This window comes from Corvus moneduloides, chromosome Z, assembly GCF_009650955.1.
Source record: "Corvus moneduloides isolate bCorMon1 chromosome Z, bCorMon1.pri, whole genome shotgun sequence".
In the NCBI taxonomy this organism is placed as follows: Eukaryota; Metazoa; Chordata; class Aves; order Passeriformes; family Corvidae; genus Corvus; species Corvus moneduloides.
In genome coordinates, this window is record NC_045511.1 from 49,744,502 (window position 1) to 49,771,490 (window position 26,989).

Here is a 26,989-nt window from a genome sequence, read left to right on the forward strand (position 1 = left end):
CTACCCTGTGCCTCACGCTACTGCCCGGAACACCCTCCTGGGCCTGGAAAAGCAGGTCCTTTGGAGGCATAGCCCCCCTGAGAGAATTGAGTCTGACAATGGGACTCATTTTAAGAATAGCCTTATTAACACCTGGGCTAGAGAACATGGCATTGAGTGGGTGTACCACATCCCTTACCATGCACCAGCTGCAGGCAAAGTGGAACGGTGCAATGGATTGTTGAAAACCACTTTGAAGGCACTGGGTGGGGGAACTTTCAAAAATTGGGAACAGAATCTAGCAAAAGCCACCTGGTTAGTTAACACCCGAGGTTCCACCAATAGAGCTGGTCCAGCCCAATCTGAATCCCTGCATACAACAGATGGAGATAAGGTCCCAGTAGTGCATGTCAGAGGTCTGTTAGGAAAGACTGTGTGGATGAATTCTGCCTCGAGTACAGACAAACCCATCCGTGGGGTTGTCTTTGCTCAGGGACCTGGTTGCACATGGTGGGTAATGCAGAAAGATGGCACAACACGTTGTGTACCACAGGGAGATCTGATTGTTGGGTGAAAACCACCTGTAGTGTGAAATGCCTGTATACCCCTGCTTGCTGATTGTCACTGTCACTGTTCGTATATAGCTGTGTGTATATATATATATATGTATTAGTGTGTGTGTAAAATTGGAATATCTTAGTTTGGGCATTGAGCCAACAATATGGGATAAGGGGTGGAATGTCTTGGGGTGACCTTATGATGTGTATCCCATATCGCTGCCTATGCCCAGAAATTAATTTTTGTGCCTTTCTATGCCTCTAAACTGAGCCTGAAAGGGGGAAGGAAAAAACTGAGCAAAACTTTCTCAAAGCAGTTTGCAGCTCGTTCAAGGTTACAAAAAGATAGCAGGTTTTTTTTTCCCTAGCTGGGGCAGGGGAGGGAGGAAGCTTGTTTTTTTCCAGTCAGTTTTTGGCCAGTTTTTCTTCTTCTTGTTCTCCGGAGAGAGACTGAGAGTTGGACTTCGGATTTCCTTCTCTGGAATTCCGGATTTTTCCCCTTTTCTACTGGACTGCTTGATTGCTGTAACATCAGAGCACATCGGGAGGACTTTCCACCGGGCACAGAGGGCCTGGCCCCGGCCCAAGCCCCAGCTCCGAGGAGACCAAAGGGAGGACTTGAACACTTTCCCAGGTTTTTTCCTCTACCGCGAAAGATTTTACCATCTAATATTATTTTCCTTCCCATGTGTTTGTTAAATAAATAGTTTTATCTTCTTCACTTTCCTTCGAGGAAAATTTATTTTTTCCCGAACCTGGTGGGGGAGGGGTGGTTGTGCCTTCTCTCAGAGGATATATTTCTAAATTTGCCCAAACTGGAACAGTCACACATGTGAAAAACAGACTGAAAAAATAATCAAGAATTCATTTAAAGTACGTTTTGAGCCAGGAAGGTTGTATTTTCCCTGATACAGTCTTCAGGTGGACTCATTTTATCTTCATGAAAAAAGAAACACCTAAAAACCCACATGTATTATATTCAGTGAGAAACTCTGCTACCTTTTATCATCATTTCCTAACAGGATTACAATGCTCTCAGCACCAGAGCTATTATGAGCTCAGATAAGGTTACAGCAGATATCCAGAATTGCATTGCCCATTGTTCACGAAAATCAGGCTGAGATTCACGCAGCAGAAGGGTGAACTGAGCAGAGCACAGACCACCTCTGGCCAGAAGAGAAGCAGACACTGGGGAGCTGAGAACAGAAGGGTCAGGCAGCTCCATGAAAGGCCAGGCAGCTTCACAAATCTGATGTGCTTCATCTCAATGGAGAGACTGCAAGTAAAGAACAGCACACAAAGAGCAATATAAGAGAAAAACACTTGCGTAGTGCTTTGAAATGTAGCCTAGGCACATTGATTGGATGGCACAGCAATTCAGTTTCTATTTTCTATGTGTACTTGCTGTCCTAATAATTTTGGAAACACTAACCAGATTGTAGAATCTTTGACTCATAGTATGAGATGAGTATGTTCCTTTCTTTTTCTTTGTAAATGTGCAGGAACAGGAAACTATTCAGTTAGTTAGAGAATGCAATGAAACCTCAGCAACTCACTATGATTATTTTTTTAGCATTTACAGTAACATATTCTTTTTTGTGTGGGCTATGGTTAGAGACACAAACTTATCTAGGAACACAAGCTTCTACTTATTCCATTTTTTCAGTTTACAGTAGAGCTGGAGTCATAACTCTAAGACTTTTACAGCAACTCCACTTGTCATGATCCAACACTGAGTGAGATCCAGACGAAATCTAGGTTACCACAATGGACTGTTGCTTCCTGTTCCAAATTCAAGTCTTCACAAGCTACTGACTGCTATGCTAACCTATGTTCGTGCTTCTTCTGACATGCCTTCACAAGAGAACTGGAAAAATGCAAGAGAGCACAGGCAGAAAAAGGGAGAGGGGAAGAACTGGTTAAAAAGAAATGACAAATTCAGTACACCGACTTGCTGAACTTTTTTAAAAACTATTTTATGATTGTATGAGATTATATGCTTCTATAATTAAAAATTCAGAAACATTTAATCTTAACCTAAATGAGATATTTATTTAAATGTGGGTATTCTCAATTGTTCTTTCAGCTAATGTGATGCACATTTTTTATTCCAGTGGAAAACAGGCTCTTGACATCATCAGGGCAAATGTAGCATAGGGGAATATAAGAAAATTAGTATTCTAAAATGGCTCTTAGAAAGATGCACGCACCATTACACCATATAATTTGGACAGTTTTACATATTATTATACCTTGCTTGATTCTATCTTTAAGACACAGTGACCCTTCAATATGTGATTTAAGTTAGCAGACAATGGGAACTTTGATAGTATTCACTGAGATACAAACAGATGCACCTCTTACAGAGCTCAGCCTACCCACTCATCTAAGATCCTATCATGCCAGTTCAGTGAACTGATTTTCAGACAGATGAAACATTTGAATTGTATCATGAGGCTAATATTGAAGTCATATAAATGAAACCACATTCATAGTCTATTTTATTTTTCCTAACTGACTTCATATCTGCTGATGTCTGATGCTTTTTAGGTCAGTCTGCTGGAGAAACAGCAAACAGCCTAAAGGACAAAATTTCTTATGCAGATGAATCGTGGAGAACTCATTCTCACACGAGTAGGAAGATATCTGCACCAACTGAAGTAGAATAAAAAAAATTGCAGGAATGTGGAGATATTAATATTTCCTTTTCTCCCTTTACCCTTTCAAAGATTATGCTCAGAAAGGAAACGCTGTAGTGAGACTTAGCCTTTCTCTACACAGATCTTTTTTCATGCTAGGAGGCAGTGTTATGTAAAAACAAAGTCATCACCTTCTGAATGCTGCTCTGCCCCCAAGGGTTGTGGAAAGAAATAGAAGACATAATTTCAGTGACATTAACCTCTGCTGGGGTATATTGCATTATATTAGAGAGTCTTTTTTTTTTTTTTTTTAAGTATACGAAACAATTTAAAAATGCCTGTTTATCCAACATATAATACTTTTTTTATTATACCACTGGATTGTTCCATTTTTCATAAAGCTTTTTAATTTAATGAACTAACTCCTGAGTGACGAAGAACCTTCTACAGGGAATGCTGCCCAGTGAACTAGAATACAAATAACCCTTAGGAGTGAGCTCCTCAAAGGGAGATGGGAATAAGCCTTAGAGGAGAAAGCATCCAAGTTCCTCAGTCTGTAGTTGCTCAAGTTCACCACTTCTCATGCCTCTGCTCCTCCCCACTTTTACTCATTTTAATATTCTCTGATTATGAATGCACTTGTCAACTTTTAAAGAGCTGTTAACTGTAATTATTGATGGTAGCTGGAAGGTGTATTGAACTCCTGTGAAATAAACTAATTAAGAACAATTCCACTGACTAGAAAGCATAAACTTACCCCATCCATTATTACTGCTCTCCTTCTTTAATTAGAAAACCCATAAATGACTGAGGAGGACATATGCCAGTAGAGCCACAATTTACTTTTTGGAGGATTGCAACCCAGCAGGAAGACTGTAATGAATGTAAGGAGAAGGAAAAAGAAAAATAAAATGATACTGTGCCATGTTTAGCAGTAACTCAGTTGTTCCAGAAAGATGAACAACTGAATTCTTATCTCATTATCTCATTGTCATGAAATCTGATGCCCAGACTTTACATTCATGTCCAGACATCACCTTTTTCACACTACTAATCAAAACTCTGTACGGCACACATGGCAATAAAGGACAGACAATCTTCTACTCTACATTAAATAGTATATGCACTGCTAAGAATCTTACTGCTGAAATGCTTGCAAAAGCCTCCTTATTTTCTACTAGATTTTGCAATATCACTGAAGAACACTGATCTGAGCTGTTTGGTAAACAAGTGTGGCTTTGCAACCCAAGGCACTCATTACTGGCAAAGAAAGAATATTCAAAGAAGCAGCTACCCTGAAACAACATGATGTGTTGCTGTTGCATGTCTTTAGGACCGGCCACTACTACACTGGTACTGTTGCAGTTATATGACAGGAAAGGTTTCCAAAACCACTCCAGACAAAAGTGATATGGACAGGTTTGAAAGACAATACTCCGAAACAGAAAGACTGTTCTAGATGAAAGCAGCTGAGAATCATTCATGCCCAACCAACCACCTTCCAAACTGGCTAACATCCCCTTCCATAGATTCTTGTAAAAATACTGAGTTAACTACTTGTTCTTGAGAATACTACTCCCAAAAGCTAGCAACCATAAACAGAAAGTTTCCAAGTACTAGGAAAAAAACAAAAGCCAAAACCTCCAAACCACATCATGTATGTTCAACACAGCAGACTGACCTTACCTTCAACAGTAAACACATCAAGTTACTAATTAGGATCAGCTAATGAGAACATTCTTAGGGTAAATACATCAGGCTAGAAATAAAACCAAGATGCCGAAATAATCAATAGTGGCTATTCAGGCCATAAAACAGATTAAAGAATTAAACACCTGAGTTATGCTCCTAGAAAAGACTATCACAATACTGAGAGCCGTGTTCAGGTAGCCTGGGTATGGGAAGCAAAAGGAAGAGCAGGACTTTCTGTTCCACTTAAGGTTAACATCTATGACCAGTTCATGGCACAGGAGAAAGCTGAGGCCAGAGTAAAGTCAAGGATGTACAGATGCCAAACAGCAGTGTAACTCTGGAGTGTATCTTCCGTGATTTTAATTAAGGCCAGAATTGGGGATACTACTGAGGCATGTGGATTTTGGGTCCAGCTGAAACTATGCAGGGTAGAAATCACAAGAGTAGCTATAAATGGGTAATTCTTTCATCCCCAACCAACACATACCTACACGTTTAGTAAAACTACATTCTTTAGTAATCTCCAACCTGTTAAATTGCAACAGATTTCAATTTCCCTCGCCTGAATATTTTTGCTTCTCACTTAAATACAGGAAAGGAAAAAAAAGGCTATTAGCACTCTGTTCCCTCCTTGTGAAGCAGTACTTCCAAATTTCAAACTATTTATGGAGTTGAAAAAAAAAATCACCTGTTGTGAATTATAGAGACCATGTAACTTACAATAAATACCATATTCCTATATAGATGTATTGGTAATTGCCCTCCTAGTCTCAAAGTTAGTTACTCACAGTTCCTTTTTCTTAATATGCATATTTTTATGGCATTATATATAGATTTATAGGCAGGAAAGATGTAGGTAGAAAAATGGCATGTTTGGTATACCAGGTACATGCATGAAATTATAAAGCTGGAATAAATCTCTCTTTCTCATACAATATCTTGAGAGAAACTAGTAGAAGACACCTTTACCTATTTGACACAAACCTGCTTGATAAACAGAAGCTGGGCAATACAAGCAATTATTAAGTCCTACTACATATGAAAATGACTGCTGTGAAAAAAGTAAATGCTAAGTGGTAAGAGGACACTTCTTCGATCATTTCTACTTGATGGCCTCTTTGAGACAGAAAACTTACTTGTTCTGTTTCCCATCTATTCATGATGTGAATTATGTGGGATACTTGTTGACATAATTAAGATTCATGTTTTCACACCTGAACCAAAGAATTGGCTGATAGTATAGCTGTGAAGAAACAAATTTGTTGAGAATATGATTTATTATTAGAACATGCACAATTTATTCTCAAACTGTCAAGCTCATCTGCAGCCCCATAGGGTTTCTTAATGGCTACAGTCTGCTCAAAAAGTCAAGGAATGGAAGTACCTACCAGTGTTGGGACCGAAAAAAAAAAAATTTAAAATTTCATCTTCTAAAATAAGGCCTCCTCTGACCAAGAAGAAAAGCCTTAGATGGCCTGAATTCTTCCATCTTCAAAAAGTTTCAACACAGTCTGACGGTGAAAAAAAGATAACTGAGCACACAAAATGTTGGTCACACTGATGAAATCAAATTTCCAAGTGTTCATGTGACAATCAGTGACTAAGAGCATACTTTCTTCAGGAAAACATATGGCCACAGCTGCTAACTCAGTTCTGGCCATAGGTTCAAAATGAGGAATTCACTTCCATCTTTCCCTGCTGCCATCATGCTGGCACTCATGAGAATGAATCTACATGAAGAACAATTTGGTTACAGTGATGGCCTTTGGTGTTAATGCCTCTCACATGAAGAAGTTTCTCCTAAAGAATTAAGGTTAACCACTTCGTAAGTAATTTACAAGAAAAACATATGAAAATGACTAATCAATATGAGTTCCAAAGTTCCAAGAGTTTTTTCCAGTGCAGAAAAAAACCACATAGTGACAAAATGTAAATAAATGGAATTTACTTCCATCTTCCATTTTGACAGAATTGTGAGAGCTTGAGACACAAAACATTAGTTTTAATAAGAAACCACACAGACTCATAGAAGCTAAATCTACCTAAGGCAACATGAATGAAGACTGACAGACACATAGAAAGAGATATTAAAGAAGTCTATTGGTTTAATTTTCTTCAGAATTAAGATAGAAATATATGCTTCATTGTAAGAACTACATACATTTTATTTAGATAAAGATGTGCAATGAGAAAAGTATGATTCTCTACCATTGCTGAGAAACTAAAAAGGGACAATAGTAACAGTTATGTTCATTTCATAACTTCTGTCTACAGCGATTAAATCAGCTTGTGTATTAGCAGTATAATGAATCAGTACATTGATGTTAACTAGCCTGCAAATCATTGGTTCTGAACTAATTGAGTTTTTATCTTCTAAAGTTCTTCATTGCTGGGTAGACGATCAAGCAGTTCAGAGTTTGGCATAATACTTCAGGATCATTTCCAATTTCTGGCTCAGCATGATGTTCCCCTTCACTTTTAGTTTACCAGAAAAGAATGCCTAAAAGGAACAGAAGAGGGGGGGGAAAAAAAGGCATGTATTCAATTGTTTACTCACAAACCAAACAGCTGCTAGAACGAAACAAGACAACAAAGATAAGAATGGTTATTTAGCCATCAGGAGAAAGCCTTCAGTGCACAGTGCCTAATGGTTATCAGCTACTAACAAAAACTGCTCATTTCTAATACCATCCAGAACCAGATTTTTTTATCTATAGTGCAGACAAGGCCAAGTCTGTCACTCAGGGAAAGAAATAAAATAAAATAAAATAAATACAAAGCAACTTCAGCGGCCTCTGCTTCCTTTCTACATATAGCACAGAGGACTTCTCCAGGCGTAAGACAAATGCCTTCACAGAAGCTGATGGCAAAACTTCAGCAGGGCACAAAGATAAAGCTCCCAGCATCATCCCCTCATGCTGCAGATATCCATGTATCATTATAAGAAATGAAAAAATGGAATTAAAAGGCTATATAATGAAAATTAAAGACCTAATGAAAATGTAAGCTACACACTCAAATTCCTAACAAATACAAACACAAACTTGCAAAATGCATTACACACATAGGCTGAAGAAATGCAATGGTTTTGTACATAGCATATTACAACAAATAGGAAATAAGCAAGACTTTGTTGCATTTGCAGAGTTATACATCAACCAGTATTTTCACTTCAATGCTGGTATATTACATTTTTATTGTCCCTACTTCAAAGAGCTGTATACCCTGTTTCAATCTAGTTTGTATTTTTTTAAAACTAGTTTTGCTTTGCTGTGGCTTTGCAGTTTGAAAGCTCTTTGAAAGTTCTTTAGATGTGCTTTTGCGTAGTTCCATTACCTTGAAATACATTCATATAAAGAATAGAAAGAGCCAGCAGAAAAGAATTTTAATGGATTCTTTGAGCTTCTTCAAATCAAAAACTTCACAGAAACTCAAAGGAAACAGTAGTACCTATGCATAGATGATATTCCTGAATTGCAATCACTGTTCTTTAGCATTCTGATGATTAGACATCAACATCTTGTTTATGCTTTATGCCTGCTGTATACAGAGGGTCACAAAGGATTTTACTCATGCGATATGTAAGACTCATAACAAACATTTGCCATGATCATTAGTCTCCAATTTCACAATCAAAGTCTCCAACAACTTCTGCTTGGGATCAAAGAAAAAGAACTGTTTGATATATGATGAGTTTAATTAAAGTTTTCATTTGCTCAAGCTTTAATCTGTAAGCTGACATATTAAATTTGTGACAGTTTAATTTACTTTTGCACAAGGCTGTTTTATTCGTAAAATTAGTAGTTTTAAGCAGTTGATTACTCCAACAAGCTAAAAGTGCAGACCCAGATTAGACCTTCCTTAAATCTTTCTTTCCCTGAAAAATACCCTGGTTTGGGGGAATTTTGACCATCTACATGCATGCATTGTCTTGACATTTCTCTTTGCTGCAGTATTAGCAATAAATCAGACCATTGCAACAAACATCAACTTCCTGCAACACAAGAATCAAAACAGCTTGAATGACCAAACTGACAAATCTAAGCTTGCAAATCGTATACCGTGAAGCACCAGGAAGCAAACAAACTATTAATTTTGTGCTGCCAGGCTTTATGTTACAGAATCACAGAGTAGTCTGAGTTGGAAGGGACTCAGAAGAATCATTGTCCAACTATAAAGGGAATGGCCCACACAGGTATCAAACCCACAGCCTTGGTGTTACCAGGGCCCTGCTTTAGCCCTTTGTGGTTATCTTTGTCTACACATGACAAAGATGGCATAAATGTCTCCTCATGCTTTCTGGCAAATTCAGTACAAGGTACTGATGTGCTTATACCTCATTGACTCTGGTCTGCACTGTCAAAACATCCCAGGGTTTAGAATTTCAGAATGCAAACAGTCATGAACCACAGCTTGATTTAAGGCAAGCAATATGTCTACATACAAGAGAGTATGTCTATGACACCCAGGCTTTACCTTTTGGGGGTTGATCTTTTGCTGTACCACATCCATGAAATCCTCATCCGAGAGAGTGAAGGTGGTGTCAGCAGAACTTCTGGCAGGTCCTTGATACACTGCTCCAGAGCCATTCTTTAAGTCAATTGCTGAGAAATAAAAGTAAAGATAGTTTAATAAAGATAAAATTTTCAGGCTTAGGAACAGTACTTTCCTTACCTATTATCATAAAACATCCAGTCTAAACATAAATCTTGAGCTATCAGCCACTTATAAAATAAATTAGGTTTAATTCTTCTTCATCAATGAAAGAAAATAAAAAATTATTCCTGTACTAAAGGGGAGGGTGTTTATAGCAAGGACTGCCATTTAAAATTCTTGCAGCGATGGTAAAAACTATTTTTGAATGATGCTAAAGATGCACAAGATATTAATTAGTGCAATTATTGCAAAAATGTTCAAGTTAATAATAAAGCTCTCAAGTTCAAAAACATCCTACAGTCAGACAAGACAAACGTAGCTGTGTTCAGACACACTGCTGCATTTTCCCTGGTCTGTCCCACAGGCAATATAATATAGCCTATTCTGCTTCATGCAAGGAGTGTTTAAAGCCTTGCCAGTTATCTGTCTTTCTCTTCTGGAAAGACAAAAATTCCTCCAAGTGTCTGTAGCTTCAGAGTGTTCTTTTCCCATGCCAAATGACCTGCCAAAATAATCTATTACAAAGCTAACACTATCAGGTATTGTGTCATTTGTTTAGAAGAGTATTTTGACAGGATGTGCTGTGCCAAGTAATTCTCAGATTTTACGAATTCCCATCTTTCCTTTACACTTTTGCCTCTTGATCCATCCCACACATTATTCATGTGGATAGTCCTGCAAGGACGTGGCGTCTCTCGTCACAGAATCATGGCTGCCAAGTTGGCTGCTCTTCATGGACGAATTTTAGGGCCCTCACCTAACCATTGAGACTTGTTTCTGCATAAACTCTCTTATGTGCAAATTTCTTCCAAATAACTTTTTGACAGGGTAAGGGAAACGATAAAGATTGAGAGGAGCTTTAGTCTATTTAAGTCTTTCATTTTCTGAAAGTAATATTTATCCAGTTATGGCAGAACTAGAAGGGGACTTAAGTATACAAAATTGCTCAGTGAGAAGTGACGTACTGGATTATTATTTTCCAGTTGATTTTAAGGTAAATTATAATTTATGGAACAGATTTAATGCATATCACTAACTTCAGGCAATATGGGAAGAAATTAAAAAGGTTACTGAGTACCAGATGAATTATCTATACATTTGTGTTTGTGGGTAGGGGCTGTGTAACATCCTTGTGATCCGAAACAGTAGCTATATAGTCTAACATATGTGAGCCTTTACACATTACTCCTGTAGGTTACGCAGGCACAGACTATTATTAGAAAAACAAAAATCAAGAAAATCATCTACTGAATCATGAAGTGCAAGCTGCACACACAAACCAAACTCTGAGAGTGGATACCAGCTCTCACACTAAGTTAACCAAGCCTAACTGTCCATGCGCTTTTAAAATACAGCTCTACCCAAATGCTGGCAATGTTACACACCATGCCAGTGTAGGAACTGCTCCCTCTGAGCCAAACAGCAATGCCAGCAAGCCCAACAGATTAATTCACAAACCACAGACATGTCTAGGATGCCTACAGTTCTTAATCAACTGTTTTGAATTACTTCTGGACCTTAGGAATCCCTTCTTGTACTTCATTCTGCTGGCACTAGATTTTTTTCCTGTCCCTACCCTTCCTACACTGCTCCAGAAGGAACCCAAATGCTGAAAGCCTGACATACCCAAGACACAACTTCTCCTTCTTCACTAAGTACTGGCTGAAAAGCAATTTTGACATACTTTACTGATAATACTCATCCATCAGTCTCAGCAGTGTCAATTTTAGATGACAAAAAAAAATTAAAAAGGTGTAGTGACTCAGAAAAGTTATAATGACACATTTTATTTTGAATATAGTACATAATTAACAGTCGTTGCATTGTTGTACATTAAGATATATCACTTACATTATTACAGTCCTTGATCTCCTTCCCCATTTCCTAGCCAAATCCCAAGACCATAATTTACCAGTCAGTATCTACGATTAACAGTAACCTCTCAAAGCACAACCAGACCTTCAAACATTGCATAATCACGGCACCCATAATCAAGGTAAACCTTTCACGTTTACAAAATCACAGAATCATTAAGGTTGGAAAAGACCTCCAAGATCATTGAGTCCAACCTTTGACTGATCACTACCTTGACAACTAGACCACAGCAAGTTGTTCCTTGAACACTTCCAGGGACTCCACCCTTTCTGTGAAGTAATTTCTCCTGATGTACAATCCAAACCTCCTGTGGTGCAGCTTGAGGCCATTTCTTCTTGTCATGTCGCTGGCTGTGGAACCAGCAGGAGAAACCAACCCCCACCTGCCTACGCCCTCCTTTCAGGCAGTTGTACAGAGTGGTAAGGTCTCCCCCAAGCCTCTGTTTCTCCAGGCTAAACACCCCCAGCTCCCTCACAGGACCTGTGCTCCAGACCCTTCCCCAGCTCCATTTCCCTTCTCTGGACTCACTCCAGTACCTCAACGTCTTTCTTGTTGTGAGCGTCCCAAAACTGGACACAGCACCTGAGGTGTGGCCTCACCAGTGCCGAGTACAGGGGGACAATCACTGCCCCTGGTCCTGCTCGTCACACTATTGCTGATACAGGCCAGGATGCCATTGGCCTTCTTGGACATCTGTGCATCCACTGGCTCATGTTCAGCCAGTTGTCATCCAAAATCCTCAGATCCTTTTCTACTGGGCAGCTTTTCAGCCACTCTTTGCCCAGTCTGTAGCACTGCCTGGGGTTGTTGTGACCCAAGGACAGGACCTGAAACTTGACCTTGCTGAACCTCATCCAATTGCCCTTGGTCCATTGATCCAGCCTATACAGATCCCTCGGCAGAGCTTTCCTACCTTCCAGCAAATCAACATTTGCACCCAAGCTGGTGTCATCTGTGAAATGACTGAGGGGACAGTCAATCCCCTCATCCAGATCAAAAAAGATGATATTAAAGATATTAAACAGGACTGGCCCCAATACTGAGCCTTGGGAAACTCCACTAGTGACTGGCTCCACCACTCTTTGGCCCCAGCTATTCATACAGATTTTTACCCAGGAAAGATTATGCCTTTCCAAGATGTAGACCGCCACCTTTTCCAGGAGAATTCTGTGGGAAACAGTGCCAAAGGCTTTGCTGAGGTAGACCCATCCACCAGGTGGGTCACCTGGTCATAAAAGGAGACCAGGTTGGTCAGGCAGGATCTGCCTTTCCTAAACCTGTGCTGGCTGTGATCCTGGCCCCTTGGTTGTCCCGTATGTGCTGAGTGATCATAATCAAGATGACCTGCTCCATAACCTTGCTGGACACCGAAGTCAAGCTGATCACCTCAAATCCTTAACCTCATATCAAGTTAATCCTTACTAGAAATCCCAAATTTAAAAAAAAATTTAAAAAAATAAAAAAAAAATAGGACCGATATAGTCATATATTCCTTTCCCAAAAAGGTGAAAATGTTATTTCCGCTGCTTCTGTATTCTTTTTAAAGAATATTAAAATTTGTGATAAGGAAGAAAAAAAATGAAAAAAAATTACTGAGCAGCCACAAAAGCAGAGCATTCTGTGACAGCAAAACTGTCTTTTCCACAAAAACACAGAGAACCTTCTATTGCTACTTTATCCATTCATTTTTGTAGGCTTCATCATAAATGAGTTGACCTCTCTAATGCAAGTAATAAAAAAAAAAAAAAGGTGAAAAAAAAATGTGCCACTGTGGAGAAAGAGTGATCCAAAATACATCGGAAAGTAACTCCCCTCCTTATAAAGAATGAAGTATTACCACAGAAACTTGCTCATTCAATTTTTTTTCAGGGCAGGAAAACAAACAGAAGGATTAGAAACACACACAATCCATTTTCTTCCCTCTTGACCTATAGAATATTCAAGACAGTTGAGACTAGAGCACTGGCTCATGGACAAATAAACTAGCAACGAAAGACACAAGCTGAATGCCAGAACAGGTTCCAAGCATCAGAGCAGAAAAATCCTAGCTTTCCAATGACCAGAGAGAGTGCCCTCGTGTAAAATACAACTTTATGAGATAAAGCTATATATATATATATATACAAAACACAGCTGCCTGCTGTAGCAAGAAATGGTCTCGATGCAGGACTATGCAAGTTGTCTGCACACACGTGCTGGATACACTCTGTGGCCATAGCTAGCGTGTTGCCAGTGCAGCTGGCAGCCAGCTCAATAAGGATGTGGCACTGGGGCAGCCACGTTAGAGCTCAGGTGGCTGCAGACATGGGTAGCTGCCAGGTCTGCCCTCCACACTGCCACTGCAGCTCCAGTGCTGCCAGTAAAGAGGAGCAGCCCAAAAGTGCCTCCAGTGTCCTCTGCTCCTGAGCACATGCAGACCCTCCATGGCTGCTACAGCTAGAGCTCTGCTAGCCATTCACACGGCTGATGTTTGCAACATGGGTATGGGTACTCCCCCTTACTGTGTGGCAACACAAACTAACCTCAAAGCCAAAGCCCATTTTAAAAACTAATTGCCTTCTTAAATATGTAGAATTCTAGTATTACACATCTGGCAGAAAAGTAGAATCAAGAAGTTCAAGTGAATGAAATGCTAGTTTTCCTTCAAACTGTTGCTTGGATACATAAGTGTTACAATAATTAAGAATCTATGAATTATTATCATCCACAAGATGCTGTTGTAAGAGATGTAATAAAAAGAATGAAAAATTCACATATATAGAAATTAAAACACTAGACAAAACAGAAAACACTGACATTTTATAGCAGGTTGTCAAAAACCTAAAAATCTAGTATTTGGTGTACAGATTTTGTTTCGACTTTGAAGAGTGCCTTACACTTCCTAGGAGAAAAAACAGTCAAGACTTTTTTTTGTTTGGTTTGGGTTTTATTCTGCTTTACAGTGGCTAAACAAGGGCAATATAAGGCTCATCTTCTAAGCAAAAGAAAACAACTATCATCCATTCTTCATTGCCTGAAGTCATATTGCATCCTAAATTATTGAGCAATTTCACCTTAATTTGTCAGCTATCCACAACCGACTACATGTAACGATTTCTTTCCAGTTCTCATAACAAAGTTTTATTCTTCTGAGAACTAGAAAGGAACAGAAACATCTCCTGCCTTCAGCACTAACTTCAGAAACACAAAGAAAAGCAACAGATGGGCAAACTCATCTGAGTACTGTTCTAGAGCACCATTAGCTATCAGCTAACAGATCTCAACAGCATTAACTTTTCTCTATGAAAAGAGAAGTTGAAATGAAGTACCTTAACTCTAAAAAAAAAAAAAGATTAATATTTTATAACCCCTGAAAACAAAGGCAATTGTTGTACAGTAATAAATATGCAGGAGAGAGCAAAGCATGCTTTAGGTAGTGAAGCAAACTGGAGAAAGCTGGGGTGAGTGTCAATTAAGGTTTTTGTTAAAAAGTGACAGAAGGTAGCTTCAGTACCCCTACACTTACTACTTAGGTTTTGATACTTGCTTTGTCATCTTAAAAGGATTTTCAGCATCCTCTTGATTTAGAACAGCTTGCTTTTATACAGAAATACCACTAATTAAGGCCAGTTGTCAGGGGCTACAGTTCAACGTTGTTTAAACAGCAGATGAGCTGTCCAGAATTTCATATCCTGAGTGCACGTCAAATGTTCTACACCTCCCCATGCCTTCACACCATCCACAGAGCACTCCGTAAAAGGAAAGTCCACTGCTGCCTAAACAGGCTAGTGTTATAATACTAGTGCCTCCATCAAGAAGTGTCTCTGTAACAACAAAAGCCAAATTCAACTCACAAATTTCCCTTCACTTAAACTTATAAAAATCCTGGTTTACTGCAGAAAGTAGAGATCAGAAGGTCTCTTAACAACTGCAGTTAAAACACTAGAAATAAATGTAAATACAGTAAAAAAAGAGAATTTTTGGTTCCTTATAGTTCCTTAAAAGTCATTCCTGCAGAATGACAGCATACATGAGAACAAATTTCACAGAATCGGAGAATCATGAAGGTTGGAAAAGATCTCTGAGATCACCAAGTCCAAGTTTTGACAGATCAATACCTTAACAACTAGACCATAGCACTGAGTGCCACACTCAAGTTATTTCTTGAGCACCTCATGGATACTGACCCCAGCACCTCCCTGGGCAGCCTATTCTTTCCATCAAGAAATTCTTCCTGATGTCCAACATGAACATCACATGGTTGGGGGCCATTTTTGCTGGTCCCGTCATTTCCTACCTGGCAGAAGAGACTCTCACTTGCCTATAACCTCTTTGCAGGCAATTGTAGAGAGTGATATGGTGCACCCTGAGCCTCCTTTCCTCCAGGCTAAACAGCCCCAGCTCCCTCAGCTACTCCTCATTGGACTTGTACTCCAGGCCCTTCTCCGGACATGCTCCAGCTCCTCAGTGCCGTTCCTGAACTGAGGGGCCCAGAACTGGACACAGCACTCAAGCTGTGGCTGCTGCCTTCTCTCTTCTGCTTTCTTCCCAGATCTCTAAGAGGCTAAAGGACATTAGCAGAAGATGCTGGAGTTACAATCATTGAGTAAGACAGCAATGGGCTTGCAGAGCCCGGATTGTTTCCAGCACTGTCAACTGCCACAGTTATCACAACAGCACAAAAGCTGTGCAAAGGTGACAAGTCAAAAAATTAAAACACAAGACAGAACTATATATCCAATGTAATAAGAGAAAGAAGCCTAGCAAGTAGCCCAAAAGAATCAGAAACACTGCTTGTAAAGGCCTGGGAGGCCCTTAAAAAGAGAGGCTTGAAAAGAAGATAGATAATGAATTAATTAACATCAAGTCATGGCTTAAAACAAAACAAAAAACTCAGCCACAATAATATTCCTCTTCACATATTAGTTGTTTCAGTGATAAGTTGTCAAGAATTTTGACCATACACTGAAAAAGTATGTAATATTTAGCTACGTGAACCAAATTCTAAATTAATTTTAACGTCATATTTTCCTTTTTGCTTTCTTGTTGCTATTTACATTATGGGATCAACGCTCCAAAATGGCACTTTTACTTAGAAAAGACAGAAAGATAGTTCAGAATTGATCTAATCTAGCAGCATAATATTTACAAAAATGATTTAAAATGCTTGTACACAGAAGATCAACTAATAACTACCAGGCCAAATTTAAATACATGGTAAAGAGTGCAATTCTACTTAACAGAGCTGAGTAACATTAAATTCTGAAGCATGTTTGAAAACCAGTCAAAATAAGGACATAGAAATAAATTCAAGCTATAGCAAAGGTAACATCTTACTACCATTTTAAGTTTCTAAAGTAAAAAATTAATTTGTCAATAAAATTTCTAATTATGCACAGAAGCTTACATTACACTAACAACTGAAAAAGTCAAGCATTCAAGTCAGCAAATGACACTGCCAATGTTACATATTCTGAACTGTCAGCACTCATCTGCATTACAAAAGTCTTGCTGATGACCAGATAGAGATCTTCTAAAGATCACATAAATTCAGAAATCTTTTGGATTATTGACAATATCCTAACTGCAAGAAAGCTGTCTTCCTTTGAATGTAAACTCATAAACTACCATCTTCTTCCACATTAACCATGGAAAATAAATTATACCAGCATCTGGTAGAAGAGACAGTACAAGATCATGCTCTTGAATACTGAATAATAACATAAGATATGCAAACAAACAAAAAGAATTAAGTTGGCAACTGCTTATAAATCTGAAGTACTCACCTCTTGGGAGGTATTTTGCTTTGTGTTTGTTTGGGTATATGGTTTTCAATGGCAGGAAAGTGTTTTCAAATATTCCCAAAATAAAAATTCCATCATGCAGATACATATATACTTTGCCATTAAAAATGTACCATACGAGTTGAATAGACATCAACAGTAGACGGCTCTTGATCCATATAAGGACAGTGAAGGCTGACACTACAGTTGTCATAGCTCCTGACATTCTGCTAGTGAGTTTTCCTAACTATTTTCATATTGACAATATGAAAGTTTAGATTATTGGTAGGGCTTTAACTATTTTAGTACTAACCAACTCCTGTTTTCTTCATCCTATAAGTACTTTCAAAGACACACAAAAATATTCAGAAAACACAAACAAATACAGAAATAGGATGACACAGGAAGTTCTTTCAAAAAGAGTGATATACAAGGGACGTAGTAGCATACCAATACTCCTGAAGGGAAAAGTAAACAACATTTTCTGCAGACACCCTGCTGGGTCACCTAGATATTTACATTCAGTCTTACATATTTACTACACCACAGATGTTGCAGTAATTCATAAGCTTGAAGGAACTGACCACACTGTAAAAATATTCACAGTACCTTTTCCAAGACTCTGTAAATGTTTCATTTCAGCTCTCAACAGCGGTCAGCAACAGGAAATGTTTAAAATATTAGATTAGCTCCTCCACCCACCATCCCACAGGGAGCTTTAAGGTTTTTCCAAATTAATATTATAGTACAGAAAATTTTCACTGGAACAGAAGTAAAGGGACAAACAGAAGTTATGTCTATTTAATCCCTTTTAGCTAGGGACATATGAGTAGGAAGAAGGCAGTACCTTCCTCCTACTGCTTCATTAGGAGAAACAGGAGAGAACAAAAGACTGAATATTGATTTATTCAAAGCAGGAGCACTCTCTTGATCTGAATACAATAGCAAAAACATTCACCTGTTTCCACTCTAATAAAACTTGGTCTCATGAGGCAGGTAAGGGCACTGCTTAGGCCTAAATCTCTAAGTATGCTCGTTCTGCATTCAGCAACTTGCAGTTTCAGAACTTCTGGAGTGAGAAATTTTAATCGTGTCTTGGAACACCCCTCAACCAATTTCTCCTCCAGTGACTTGTCCCTCTATTCTCTGGACATACATAGTACTGAATTTAGGCGATCTATAAAGCAGTTCCAAAGTTAAAGTCAATGATCAATCAACTTGAAATAGTTTTCTGGTGGTTATTATAAACATGACCATGACTTATATCAAATTTAGTTATGCATGAAACAATAGACGAGATTGATGTAGAGTATAGAGTGATTGCCCAACAACCCCAAGTCTTCCACTTTAAATATTCACGAGTTTAACCTATGCACTTCTAATTATCATCTAAAAATGTAAGCAAAAACACAAGTAAAACTTCATAAGCCTTCTATCCAAGTTCAAACCATGTCCATAATTTACATTAGTTCATGCAAAAATGGAAAACTGCAGAGAGTAGAAATGATTAAGAGCAGTAATGAATTTTAAGACAGGATTTCTGAGTTGGATTATTGAATATTTCCCTTGTCTCATTTTGATGTATCGGCAGTCAGGTGGCATAATCTACACAGGTATATTCAGAATATTTATTAACTTCTATCCAAATGGAAATCACTCCTTAACCCTCAAAAACTGCTTAAAAAGCAATGCAAACAGAACATAACTATCCTGGTCAACCTATGTATAATATTTTTCCTGAAACTTAACAGTAGTCTTGCTACTCAGAATCTCTGCTGGTTAACATCAGGAAAAGATAAAGTGAGATTATAGGCTTCTAAATTGCTCTGTAAGAGGACAAGCAGTTTCTTATACAATTTTTTGAGAACAGACTACTGTAAAAATGTAACAATAGTTTTAAAAAAATCAGTGTACAGAAAAAAACATAATGCAGACCTGATCTGACCTACTGTGAGTCTCCTCCTTCAGCCCGCCAAAAGGCAGCTCACTTCACCTGCATCGTCCCCAAAACTCTTTTGTCTACATCCAACCACTGAGACCAATCTAAAAGAAGAAGTCTAAGCACCAGACTTGACCCAAAGACTTTCACTTCTCCACAAAAAGGTCTGGAAGTTACAACCTGACTAAGCTTTTTCCCTTGGAAAAACTTTACACTCCGCCAATAGACCAGTAGACATGTCAACTAAAAACCAAAAAAAATTTCCAAAGATAATAAAATCTGTCCAATCAATAAAATTAGATTTGGGGGTTGTTTTCAAAAATACATATCCTTATAAAGAGAGCAAAGCAGAATTTAAGAAGAAAAGGTTTTTGAGAACGTAGTTGTGCCCCCATCAGACCACTTCACACAATTCTATTATTCACTTAATCAGGAAACAGTTCTGCTCTGACCCATTGCTATTACAGGCTTTTGTTTCTTGTCATCAACTAGTCCCATGCTTAAACAATGGGAAATCATTATTATGCCTCCATTAAACCTTGATCTCAGAAAATTTAAATGGAAACAAATCGGGCTACATTTTCACTGAAGTGACAAGAACAATTCAGTAGAAATAATTACTTATTTGTTTTAGATCAGTTAGCATGTACATCACCAGCAGACTAATTACTGTAATACTCCTACTAGGCTAATTTTGCATGCTTTCCTAAGTGCAGTGGAAATCCAATGTGTAAAATGTAAATAGAAATGCACAAAAGTTCTAAAGGATGGTTTGCCTCTGCCTACATCTAAATAGGCAAGTTACAGAAGTATGTTCCTAGAAAGGTTAGTAACTGCAAATTTTATCTGACCTCCTTGTCATTTGTGCACCCAGAATGCATTCAGACCTGTAGGTCCCAGTGTATATTTATCTACTACACTATGCTTAGTTCCAAGCTATTAGTTTAATTAGAATGAATAGAATTAATCCCACTTCATAAAAATGCATCAGGGAGTTATATAAATGCTACAACTTACTCCACTGCATTGCTGTTTTTCCATCTTTAGTGATGTCCCACTGGAATATGGCATTTACTTTCTTTACCAATTCATTTCCCATCTCTTTTACACGACGACCAATTTCTTCGAACACAAGGTTACTCTGCAGCCCTTCAGTCTTAAAAAAAAAAAAAGAGGATGAAGAATTTAAAATTGAAACTTTGTTAAAAGGTACTGAATATGTCTCTTAGTTCAAAAATTGTGTGCTGTAAAGGATCTATAGCAGAATTATTAAAAGCAATTGAGCAGAATTATTAAAAGCAATTACCTCTCTACCACAAAATAATTACCTCTAGCGACCATCAGCACTAAAAAATACATTCAAGCAGAATATTCTTCATTTCAAATTTTCATTTAAAATTATTTCAAATCTTGCTTTTGCAGTTTTTATCATTTATCATTACAATTTAAGACATGTTTTTTAATTAACGCCCTAAGAGTTTCTAAATTGCCCTTTTTTTCCTTTGGAGGATAACCACTGCCACTTTCTCCACGGTGAATGTCATGTTAGTTTTCAGAACAAAAAAATGTTTTTACCAGTACATTACTTTAACTTGACATGGAAAATGTTCAAAACATACTGCACTATGAACACAGTCAAAACTCCAGTGCAGACAAAATTTGAGAGTGGGATTAGCTACACTTACATTTTCAACTTTTTCAAACACATTATTTTGCAAGCCTTTCACTGTCTTTCTTTTAACAAATATTTATACTGGATAAAAGGCTACACTTTAGGAAGCTACTTCAGTGACATTTTTCGTCTAACTGGAACTGGAGCAAAGAAGGTCTCAGAGCTTTAATTGTTCACTGTACCTACCTGTACAGCAGAACAAAAAACTCCTCAGGATGCTATCTTGTCACCTCTTTGGTTAAACCTAACATTTTTCATTATGTAATAGGGTTCCCAATGGCATTTAAATTTGCCAATCTTCACTCAGTCAGGCCGGTTTCCCTGGTGGGTGTCTGACCCTGTCAGCAAATTTCTGTCAAAGCACCTTAATTTCTCAAAATAAGCTTAAATAAAAACACCTGTTATGCCCAAGTTTAAAAAAACAAGAAAATCTAAGTAGATCAGAAAAGTTCTAAAAGTTTGAACTTCATTCAACAATTCCAAACAGCAGAAGATTAAACACAAGCAGCAAAAAGAAACAAGTTCCTGGAAAAATCAGAGAATCATAGGATGGCCTGAATTTGAAGGAATCCTAAAGATAAACTAGTTCTAACCCCCCTGTTAGGGGGCAGGGACACTTTTCCCTCCATGAAGTTGCTCCAAGCCCCACCCAGCCTAGTCTTCAACATTTCCAGGGATGAGGCAGCCACAGCTGGGAAACCTGTTCCAGTGCCTCACCAAACTAACAGTAACGAATTTGTTCTTCAGATCTAATCTAAACCTATTCTCCTTTAGTTTGATACCATTCCCCCTTATCCTGTCACTACATGCTCTTGTAAAAAGTTCATCTTTGTCTCCCTTCAGGTAGTAAAAGGCCACAATTAGGTCACCCTGAAGCTTTCTCTTTTCCTGGCTGAACAAACCCAATTTTCTTAGCTTTTTCTCATGAGAGAGATGCTTAACTTCCCTAATTTTCTTGATGTCCCTCCTCTGGACTCACTCCAACAGGCCAATGCCCTTCCTGTGTAGGAGACCCCAGAAATGGACGCAGCACTGCAGGTGGGGTCTCACCAGAGCAGAGGGGCAGAATCCCTCCCTTGCCCTGCTGGCCACACTGCTTTGGATGCAGCCCAGGTATCATCCACTATTCGTCATTCTGTGATCACAATCTTTATATGAATGTCACTATCTCAGTCTTTCATAAACTTCAAAGGATTAAAGTTTCATTGTTTGCAGGCAAGAATCAGTGGGGAAAAAACGTAACAGTTTATTAAGGCAACACATTATGCACTGCCTTAAGCGACTTTTAGACCACATTAGGAACCCCGGTCATCCTCACAATTGCATGTACAATTCTTTTGTGGGAAGTCTGGTACCCAAGGCTTAAGGCATACGTGCATGCAGGGCATTTCTTAAAATATACACAGTATAAACTGCGTATTTGTGCTAGACCTAACCACATGTACAAACAGCTCTCAGAGTCTTATTTCAAAATGATTCAATGACAAAACTTCTGTGAGTACATTATCTCATTTTCACTTATGCTAATGCTTCCCTGCCACTCTCCCCGTGTCTCTGAAAAAATTGAGAAAGGTCACACACTTTTACATCCCACACAGAGTTTGATCTTCAACATCTACAAAATAAAAACAGAATCATTGTTCTACAAATACAGATCCAAATTATACGAAATAATTTCAATTTTAAGTTATGCAAGTGCTCAAAACATGGGGCCCTCCCTGGTACATGCCCCACTTTGTTTTGTAACATACAGCAAAATGCTTATCCTGAGAGTTCAGTTAGCATCAAGTACATCGTACTACATCAGCCATCAGAACAACTGAAATTTTCCTCTCAAACAGATCAATTTACATCTGTATCTTAAACGGCATGCGTGTTAACATCTCTGAACTCATAACTCCTCTGAATACTGCAAATAAATAAGACTGGTAAGAGACATAAATATTTTTCCTGTGTTTTTCGCAAAAATAAAGCCTAACTATGCTTCTCTGCAAGTTAAGACTTCTATTGCTTCCACCTACCATCAGAGGCTCTTGAGCAGGCTTAGCCAATGCTGGTACTATATCCACATAGCCCCCTGCAATGGCAACTTCTCCAGTCTCCTTGACCTGTAGTGGAGGGGAAAAAAATGCATTAAAGAGGTGATGTATTTGCAAAAAGTCACAACAGAAGGGCATCTAAGGAGTATTATTCCTGGTATTTTAAAATCAGAGATGAAAAGAGAAAACATAAAAGTTACAGAGTGAAAAAAAACACCTCATAAATGTGGTGTAGTCTTGAGGCAAGTTGTTATACCATGTTTTTCAAACAGCTCTTCAAGCAAAGTAATTATTTGCCTCTGGAGAAATTGTACCAATATATATATTGCTGATGCTCTGTTCACAAAACAGTTGAAAAACCTTATTTACCTCCAGTGTTTATAAGTTGCTGACAATATTTCTTCATAAATAGTTCTTAAAAAGACATTGTTCTAAAATGTTTTTCCTTGAGGTAGATATTCAGTTGTCAAGAGTCCATTTAGACAATTTCACTATCTCCACATGCCTTATACTGCAACTTCCAGTAGAAACAGCTTTTTAAGCATTGTAAAACAAGAAAGATTACAAAAAGAATGATGGAAAATACCTGAATTCCCTCCTGGATTAATTTTTTGAAATAGTTAATTCAGAGAAGAAACTGGATTTCAATTTGGCATTGTCTCTTTGAGGGATGTGACAAACCATACTGACTTACGGCAGCTAACAGAAGATGGCAAATTGATGCACTGACTATGCATATAGAGGTGTATGGTAAATAGCCAAGCTGGAGGAATATCAAGTATCATAGCCCAGTTTATGGCACTACATTAACAATCACTCAAACCATGCTTAACAGCTTGTCACCTGCTGCCACTGCACTTCAGACAATGGTGAAAACGGATTCAAACCACCCTATCAAAGTTGTATGTCCACTTTAGTTTGATTTAACCAGAGTTTATTTCAACACAATGGCTTTAATTCAGAAAAATTCAGCATGCAATAAGAAACAAAATTCTGCACAACTCATAACTGTTTAAGATGGTTTTCTACAATCCTGTTAAACCTTGTAACTTCTATCCAAAATCAGTTACTCCTAAGTTGTGGAAGAAGAAAAAACCTTAGCAAAATTCACCAAACTCTACATATTAGCAATTACTAAACCAAGCATTACTACAAATTCAGCCTTTAAACACAACAGAACAACTCACTCTGTTTACAAGGGCTTGGAAGCTTATTATGAACTCTATTAATTAACATGGTATATGGAAAAGTTAATATATCAGTTCTAGAAATTCTGTCAGGACTGGGTGTTAGTACCTTTTAAATATAGCTACAGTAATCTCCAAAGCTCACATGAGACACCAAACTATTTACTGCTAGTAATTAGAGATGGAGAGTTCGTACACAGTAGTCTCTGTCTGCACTGTTACCATTCTGGAATTCTGTAGCTGCTCATCAGGTCTGCAAACATAATCTGCCTCCTTCAGTCAATTTATATCCCAGAAAGCTGTATTCCTGTGGAAACAGCAATCCTCTGCTCCTATGATGACTCTCCTTGTTTGAGTTTGCCTGCCCAATCCTCCCTGCAGGTGCAACTGTACTTGCTGCCCTACTCACTAATCAACAGCTGGCTACAATTTTTCAGAGATGAGGCTGCAAAACTTTGGCCAGCAAAGCAATATAAATTGCACTGCACAGGCCAAAGCAAATACTGATAAATACCAGTATCAAACCATAGGTTAAGAAAGTGACAATGTCATACAATGCTGCAGAAGCGATGAACATTTAGTTTTTGCCCTTTACCTGGAGTTTTGCCCTTAGCTCCCACTAAGTAGCCTATGACATGGAGGTGAAGATTACAGGATACCCACATAAAATGCTAATAGCAAGAACAAAGAAAATAGAATAATGCAAACCCATATTTTGTAAGAGTGTAAACTCTGTTTTATTGTAGTTACTATGTCCAACTGCTATGAAATTTCCATTTTCAGGAAGTTGTTCTGTGTAGCTGCAGCTTAAGTTTAACTCAATCTAAGCTAAATCTGTAGCACATTTACCTGCATAAACTGTCAGGAATCGATTAAGATAAATAAATGTAAAACAAAACAAAAAGATGTATACAAAAAGTTATGAGTTAACTCCAGAAAACAAGTACACACTATGATGACTTGAGGATGACTGCTTTTTTCTCTTCCCCAGTGGACAAACACAAAAAATGCAACAGAATGGAAAGATTCCTCATTTAATATGAGGGTATTAAGTCCTATGACTATAATGGTACTTCTATTAGAATCTCAGTGACACCATAAAGTAAGTAAGACTATTTCATTCTATTTACTTCATCTCTTTACAAAGTCTTTGCCAATGGTGTGCTTAATGACTCATCTTTCCTTGCTCACCCTCATATCCCCAGTTTTTTAACCAATACATCTTTCTCTGGAGCCCACAATGAAGAGATTGTTCTGACCTTGGTCTGAAAATGGATTCTATTTCCTTCCTTCCACATTTCTGTTTGCAAAGTTTGCCCCGGATAGACTGGTTTTGCAAAGCGAACCTAAAAACAAAAAAAAAAGAAAAAAAAAAGGTGGGGTTGCGAAAAGATTTGTGTGTCATATGTAAGCTTAAACACAAAGGCCCTAATGAAATGATAAAAAGTAAAGAGAAAAATTAAGTCAACTATCAACATAGAAAGCCTAAATATTTAAGTAAGCATACAGGACAGAGGCATTAAAATGCATGCAGCCATAAGTAAAAGCAATTCTGGCAGTTAAGATATGTGTAAGACTTCCCCCACACTGAAGATTTCTTTTGGGACTAAAACCAGAAAAAAATCAAGAAAATTAACTGCAAAGAATGAACAAACAGACCTTGATTGCCTTGAATCTGTTCACATCATTATCTGCAAACTGCTTCAAAACGTTCCTTGCAGCAAACCCAAAGGTGCATAGTCCATGAAGTATAGGCTTCTTAAACCCTATTTAAAATAATAACATTTTAGTGTTTTTAATATTAGGACTTTGAATGCAGCTTCTATTAATAGCTGTACTTTATTCATAGTATTTTTCTACATTAGTGTTCTTAATCCTTTTTCTTTTTAACCTAATTTATCTCACTGAAAAAGTGTCTGTCACTATTTATTGTTTCCTCTACTTTTGGACAACGGAAAGTGCTTGCTGACAACTTGCACTCTTAGCACTGCCTTTGCTCTGTGAGACTCACAAGTAGAATTAGTCCCTGTCTGTAGAAGTGAAAAAAGGAAAAATAAGGAGATTGTCTGTTTTAGTACACGGGCATAGGCACACTAGACAAGCAGTTACATGAAAGCATGTATATCAAGGGTAAGAGGTATTGTAATCATTAAAAAGTGGCAATACGAAGATTATTTGATACTTTCTGTTTTGAATTCCTATTCATGGTTGGTTGAAGTCTTCTAATATAATGCCCACTTCAGGATTAATTTATCTTTATTTAGAAATTTTAAAAAGAAGGAAAATTTGCAGTGTTTTTCTGTTTCTCTTATATTAATATTTTTGTCAAGTTTCCTCACACTCCTATGCTTTGAAGCAGGAGCTCAACCTTGGCAGAGGATAAGCTCTATATTTGTGTTGCATCTTTTTCCAGTACTGCCAAAATCTGACAAAATAAACCTTTGACAACTGGCCTCAGATTTGCTAAAGTACAAAAGTTAAGTTACAAAGATGCTGCTTGTATATTCTTAGTCCTTTAACAGGTTGTTCTGACCTGACAAGGCAGGTAAACAGTAATTGATCACACTTGAAACAGACCATGGAATCCAGACAGATCTGTCCAGGTTTGGCACTGAAACTAGTTGCTTTGCCCAGAACTCATCTGCTACTCTTGTGTGCCAGAGTCTGTTTTTCTTGAGCTCCAAACAACTTCTCATAGCACCCACACAGCACAAAATGTTCTCCCAAGGGACAACAGCTGGGAGGAAAAAAAAAAAGCAAAACCAAACAAACAAAATAAAAAGAGGAGACAGGAGAAAGTCTAGCCTGCAGAGAAATGGAAGATGAAGAAGAAAAGAAACCACCATCAAGACAGAGATAAAAAAGCCACAAGGAGTCCATCCTAGCTTTGGCTGGGATAATGAATTTTCTTCTCTAGTAGCCTATACAGTGCTGTGCTTTGAATTTAGTGTGACAGTAATGTTGATAATACAATGATGTTTTAGCTGTTGCT

The 26,989-nt window shown here is 38.0% G+C and overlaps 1 protein-coding gene across 1 annotated transcript in view; it reads right to left on the bottom strand.

The window, feature by feature from the left end:
* Positions 1-6,797: 6,797 nt before the first annotated feature.
* HSD17B4 (hydroxysteroid 17-beta dehydrogenase 4) overlaps positions 6,798-26,989 on the bottom strand; it is a 64,501-nt gene continuing 44,309 nt past the window's right edge. The window contains exons 19-24 of the mRNA XM_032095889.1: positions 25,657-25,763; positions 25,257-25,343; positions 22,793-22,879; positions 20,117-20,255; positions 9,344-9,471; positions 6,798-7,367 (exon numbers count right to left, since the gene is read on the bottom strand). Coding sequence (XP_031951780.1) covers positions 7,278-7,367; positions 9,344-9,471; positions 20,117-20,255; positions 22,793-22,879; positions 25,257-25,343; positions 25,657-25,763 — 638 coding nt within the window. The 3' untranslated portion in view covers positions 6,798-7,277. The remainder of the gene's footprint in view (positions 7,368-9,343; positions 9,472-20,116; positions 20,256-22,792; positions 22,880-25,256; positions 25,344-25,656; positions 25,764-26,989) is intronic.